This window comes from Otolemur garnettii, unplaced genomic scaffold (genome assembly GCF_000181295.1).
Source record: "Otolemur garnettii isolate 467f Iridium unplaced genomic scaffold, OtoGar3 scaffold00147, whole genome shotgun sequence".
Classification (NCBI taxonomy): Eukaryota; Metazoa; Chordata; class Mammalia; order Primates; family Galagidae; genus Otolemur; species Otolemur garnettii.
The window spans coordinates 3,418,142-3,424,392 of record NW_003852542.1 but is presented as its reverse complement, the minus strand read 5'-3'; the positions used below and the strand labels follow the sequence as shown (position 1 = coordinate 3,424,392).

General features: G+C 35.8%; 1 protein-coding gene across 1 annotated transcript in view; it reads left to right on the top strand.

Moving 5' to 3' along the window:
• Positions 1-6,251, top strand: part of DNAH6 (dynein axonemal heavy chain 6) — a 302,446-nt gene that overhangs the window by 269,718 nt on the left and 26,477 nt on the right. Inside the window, exon 67 of the mRNA XM_012811001.2 lies at positions 1,437-1,575. Within this exon, the coding sequence (XP_012666455.1) occupies positions 1,437-1,575 (139 nt within the window). The remainder of the gene's footprint in view (positions 1-1,436; positions 1,576-6,251) is intronic.

The window sequence follows — 6,251 nt, the reverse complement described above, 5'->3', positions numbered from 1 at the left end:
AAAAAAAAAAAAGGTAGAAGATATGAGATAAATAAGTGAAAAGGTTCTAGAGGAGGTCCAAGAGGTTGGGACAAGGAGTTCCATGTTTAAGGCCCTTGTTCCACTAACATCAGCATCCGAAATGAGGAGGTAGCTCCCTAAAGGGAAATTTTGAAATTAAGAGGAGGGAACTTGAGGCCAATCTTCTATTTGAGCATCATTTTAGCATTAAGTTGGGATGGGACTACAACAAAGTGGAGGCGTCTCACTATGAGGCATGGTAAAACAAGGATTATGATTCTGTGTGTCAGTTCTTAAAAAATATGTGTGGCTATTTATAGGGAGGAGTTTATAGTAGAATCTTTATGGATAGATACTATGTTTAATTAAGATGTTACAAGTCACCTCCAAAAAGGATTTGAAACAAGATTATAATTATAGTTTGGCCTTGATTTAATGTAAAACTTTTGCTATGTTCTAATATGTCCCGAATATCAAAATTTAAGCACAAATAGACATAACCCTTTTCTTTTGCTTTTCATTTTTTTGCTAACATTACTATTTACTGGAATACTTATTAGAAAAAAATCCAATTAAGAAAAAAAAAGCAGATGAAACTGGCTGGTCTTATAAGGATGTTGTTAAACAAATCTGTGTAATACCAATGGAAGGTAGCTGACAAAAATGTTGTGACCAGAAGTTTGCATGAACCTGACTTTATATTTCCCTTTGGAGCAATGGTTCATTATTCATTAATTCAGGGTTTACAGTAACTCTGAACAATATGACTACCACAAATAACAAGTAATGACTGTTTCCAAATCACCATATGTAGATCTGTTTTTATCATTTTTCTTTTCCCTTAGTCATTGATCACATGGTTCTTTCTCTCTCTCTTTCTCTCTCTCTCTCTCTATATATATACACACATATATATAAAGTAAATTTTTATTAAATATTTTGAAAACAAAATATATATAAGGCACAATGGAGAAATCAGTATGTAATCTGCAAAGCATGTTATGACTGAGAAACCCTGGACAGACTCCTTAAGATAATAGAAGAGGGTAGCCCTCTCCACCTGATAGATGATTATAGTATCAGCATTTTTATGCCAAAAGACTCTTTGTGAGATTTGGTGGGGGGTGGAGGGTTCTGCTTTGATGGGAAAATATTTTATTTTACCCTGAAGAACAAATGTTCTTTTGGCAGGTCTATCAAATTTCTAGTAATAGCAATTTTTCTTTTAGAAATATGGAGAGGGGCCAACATTGGAAGAAAAGGTGCTTCCTCTGCTAGTTGAAAGCTTAGCTCAAGTTGAACTACATGACTTTAACAGATTTTTTTTCCAGTGTGGAAATGCCCACTTTCAATGGAAACTCTTTTAGTTTTCAATATTTTACATGAAATAAATTTTATCAAATTTTACTTCAGACTATTTTCATTTCTCATTCCAGGAGAGAAAGAAGTTTGGTCCCCTTGGTTGGAATATCTGCTATGAATTTAATGACAGTGACAGGGAATGTGCTTTACTAAACCTCAATCTCTACTGTCAAGAAGGAAAGATTCCCTGGGATGCACTAATTTACATTACTGGTCAGTATGTCCATGTGCCCAGGGCATCCAGATGAGTACCACAGACCTGTTGGTTTATACTCACCTGGCCAATAAGAGTGTTTAGTGATGCTGATGATGACTTGTAGTGTTAACTTTGTGAAGATAAAATTGTGATAATGACATATAATAAGTACATTTTGAGAATACTTATATATAAATATACATTTTTATATTTATTTATATATAGAAAATAGACAGATGTTTTCCCAAATAATAATAACAGGGAAATTTAGATAGCTCTTACTATATGCCAGGCACTATTTTAAGCACTTCACATGAATTAGCAAATTTAATCCTCACAACAGCCCTGCAGTGTGAGCACTATTACTATCCTCATTTTACACATGAGAAAAACTGAGGTGCACAGTTTATAAGTGGTAGACCAAGATTTGAACCCTGATTATCTGGACACTGATTAACCAGCAGAGGCCTGTTGATTCAGGTGTACTTGTGAAAAAGAAAACATCTTTCAGGAATTAAATTTCAGCAAATATCAATTCTGGCCCCATAGGGATCTTATTGCTAAAGCTAGATCCAATTTGGACCATGTGGGCTCAAGTAATGAAAGAGAGGACATTTGCACTGGAAATAAGCAAAAAGGGAATGGATGGTTTTCATCGGTGAATAAGAGAAATGGAGGGGTATCAAGTGATCTGCCATGAAAGGCAAAGTGAAACCTTAAAACATGTTTGGGATGAGGGCAGCGAAACAACAGTAAAAATAAATCAGGACTAGTCCCCAGGGTGGACCAAGAAGGGAGGGCCTAGAATCTGGGAGGCTACTTTGTTCTGCCCCAGACATTCCAGAGGGGCCAAGATTGCTTAGTGAAGTGGTGTAGACAGAAATATTCTCTGGTACTCTCTGCATACTCTGAATTTTTTGTGCCTTCTTTTAATGTTTCTTCTCCCATTCCTGGAACCCTTGGCCTTTCTGGTCATCTCAATCTCTACTTCTGTGGAATAACTGAGGTTTAAAAAGAACAGAAAGGAATAAGACAAGGCTGCATCTGTTCTTACTGCGTCAATTCAACATTGTGCTAGAAGTCTAGCAGGGAATTTAGATAAGGATAAGAAAGAAAAAGCACCCATATTAGAGTGAAAGAAGTAAACCTGCCTTTACTCACAGACAACATAATCTTATATGTACAAAATCCTAAGGAGCATCCCGCCCCAAAAAACAAGAAGTAACAAATGAGTTCAGCAAAGTTGTACATTTCTATACATGAGCAATAAATATTTTTAAAATTTTATTCACAATAGCTTCCAAAAAAGTAGTTAGGAATAAATTTAACTGAAAAATTACAAGCTTTTGTGCTGAAACTGCCAGAGCATTACAGAAAAAAAATTAAAGATTATCTAAATAAATGGGAAGACATCTATTCTAACGGGTTGAGGGACAAAACATTTTAACATTTTAAATATTCCAAGACTGATCTATAGATGTAATGCAATTCCTATCAAAATCTCAGCTGGCATGTGGCAGAAATGAACAAGCTGATCATAAAATTCATATGAAAATGTGAAGAATCTCAAATAGCAAAAACAATCTTTGAAGTCAAAAGAGTTACGTTTTCCAACTTCAAAACTTAGTACAAAGCTATAAAAATCAAGACATTGGGGTACCAGCGTGAAAATAGAAATACAAATCAGTAGAACAGAATTGAGAATCTAGAAATTCTGGCCTATATTTATGGCCAATTGATTTTCAACAAAGGTGCCAAGACAATTCAATAAAGGATAGTCTTTTCAACAAGTGATGCTGGAACAATTGGATATCCATCTGCAAAAGGATAAATCTGGACTCTTATCTCACACTCCACAAAATGGATTCAAAATAGGTGATAGACCTAAGTAATAGATACATAGGTCATCACAAAAGTTTTGAGATATACAAAAATCAAGAAACATAAAATCCAGGGCAGCACATATGGCTCAAAGGAGTAGGGCACCGGCCCCACATGCCAGAAGTGGCGGGTTCAAACCCAGCCCCAGCCAAAAAAAAAACCATAAAATCCACATAGACAGAAGCAAATGATACCCTCCCAGCAACACCAATAAGCCAAGCAAGTTGAAACTTGCACAGGTGATCAGAAAGGATGCTGTCAACTGCGTTTCTTGGAAGCAAAATAATGGACCATAACACAATGTGTCTCAAACTTCCATACTATAAATCTCTTAGAAGAAACTTTTGAGGCAAATCTTTGTGACTTTGGGTTTGGGCAGTGACTTCTTAGACAGGAGACAAGAAGCATGAGGGAAAAAAATAAATTGGACTTAATTACCATTTAAAACTTTCACACTTCAAAAAAGCAAAAAAGCAAGACACAGACTGAGAGAAAATATTTGCAAATCATATCTCACTTAAAGGATTATATCCAAAGTATACAAAGACTGCTTACAACTCAATAACAAGAAGATAGCCCGATTTTAAAACAGGCAAATATTCTATTTGAATAGACATTTCACCAGAAAAAAATGTGCAAATGTCCAATAAGCATATGAAAATATGTTCAATCAGTCATTAGGGAAATCAAAATTGAGGTCATAATGAGATAACACTTCATACCCACTATAGGATGGCTATATAAAAAAGACAGTAACAAATATTGGCAGATACATGGAGAAATTGGAACTCTTGTACACTACTGGTGGCGATGTGAAATTGTCCCTGCTTTGGAAAAGTTTTTAAATAGCGTTGACTAAGACCTAGTAATTCTACTCCTAGATATAGACCAAGGAAAAATTAAAACATATCCATGCAAAAACTTATACAAAATGTTCATGACAATATTATTCACAATAGCCAAAAATGCCCATGAACTGGTTAATGGATAAATAAAATATGATATATCCATAAAAGGAATATGATTCATCCATAAAAAGGAATAAAGTACTGACATATGCTACAATATAATTAAACCTCAGAAACACTGTGCCAAGTAAAAGAAGCCAGGCACAAAGGACCACACGTATGATTCTATTTGTATGAAATTTCTGGAAAAGCCAAAGTTATAGAAACAAAAAACAAATGAGTGGTTATGCGATACAGGGAGTGGAAATGGAGGGTGACTACAAAAGGGCATAAGATTTCTTTGGGGGGCGGCACCTGTGGCTCAAGGACTAGGGCACTAGCCCCATATACCAGAGGTGGAGGGTTCAAACCTGGCCCTGCCAAAAACTGCAAGAAATATATATATATATTTCTTTGGGGGGTGAAAATGTTCTAAAATTATATCATGGCACTACTCTAAATTTACTAAAATTATATCATGGCACAACTCTAAATTTACTAAAAACTAATGAATTATATGTATAAATTTGTGTGAATTTATATTTTTTTAAATTATACCCCATCAAAGCTAATTTTTCTTAAAAGATAAGAGTACAAAGATAGTGCTTTATCTGGGTGGGACATTTGCTAATGACAAGGTTTTTAAAGCCTTCTTCTAAGGATTAATCCAGAAAACATATTATAGTACGACTATGATAAATGCTAGATATCAAAGATGACATGGTCTCCACTCACCGAAAAGTGATGGGGATAACAAATTATTCACAATAACCAAGAGAAACAATCCAAATGCTCATCAACATATGAATGGAGAAAGTATGGTATATATATGAAATGAAGTATTATTCATCCCTAAAAAGAAAGAATTCTACCATTGTAGGACAACATAGATGGACCTAAAAGATATGCTAAGTGAAATGGCTTGGTCACAGAAGGGCAAATACGGCATGATCCCGCTCACAAGTGGCATCTGAAATGGCCAAAAGCCCAGAAGTAGACAAGGGAATGGTGACTACCAAGGAGGAAAATGTGGAGTTCTTCAATGGGGTTTAAAAAAAAGTTATAGTTACACAAGATGAGTAAATTCCAAAGATTTGTTGTACAACATAGTGCCTATAGTTAACAATAAGGCATTGTGTACTCAAACATTTGTTAAGGTAGAGTTCTGAGAGGATGAAGCAGGTGGGTTGCCTGGGCTCACAAGTTCAAGACCAGCCTGAGCCAGAGAGAGAGACCTCATCTCTAAAAATAGCCTGGCATTGTGGCAGGCACCTGTAATCCCAGCTACTTGGGAGACTGAGGCAAGAGAATCACTTAAGCCTAAGAGTTTGAGGTTGCTCTGAGCTGTGGTGCCACAGCACACTACTGAGGGTGACAAAGTGAGACTGTCTCAAAAAAAAAAAAAGTAGATTTCATGTTAAGGGTTCTTACATCCCAAAATCAGTGGGGGACATAAAGAAATATTTTGAGGTGATGGATATGTTTATCACCTTGATTGTGGTGACAGTAACACAAGCATATACATAATTCTAAACTCACCAACTTGTATACATTAATTATGTGTAGTTTTTTCTATACCAATTATAAATCAATATGGGTATAGTCATGCCACAAGACATGGCAATACCAGCAGGGAGACTGGACAAAAGAGAATGAACAGAGACATATTTAGGAGATTTTAACTACAGGAATATGTTCGGGGGGTTGGAGGAGAGTCTTCAAATTTTATAATGTAGCTTAATGCATAAGTCCGGGAGTGCTGCAGGAGAGGGATCCTATCCAGTTTGTATCATGCTGTCCCTGAGCCTTCCCAAGGGGATAAGAAAGAGATGGGAAAAGCCACCATAGCAGTGTCTGCAATGAGA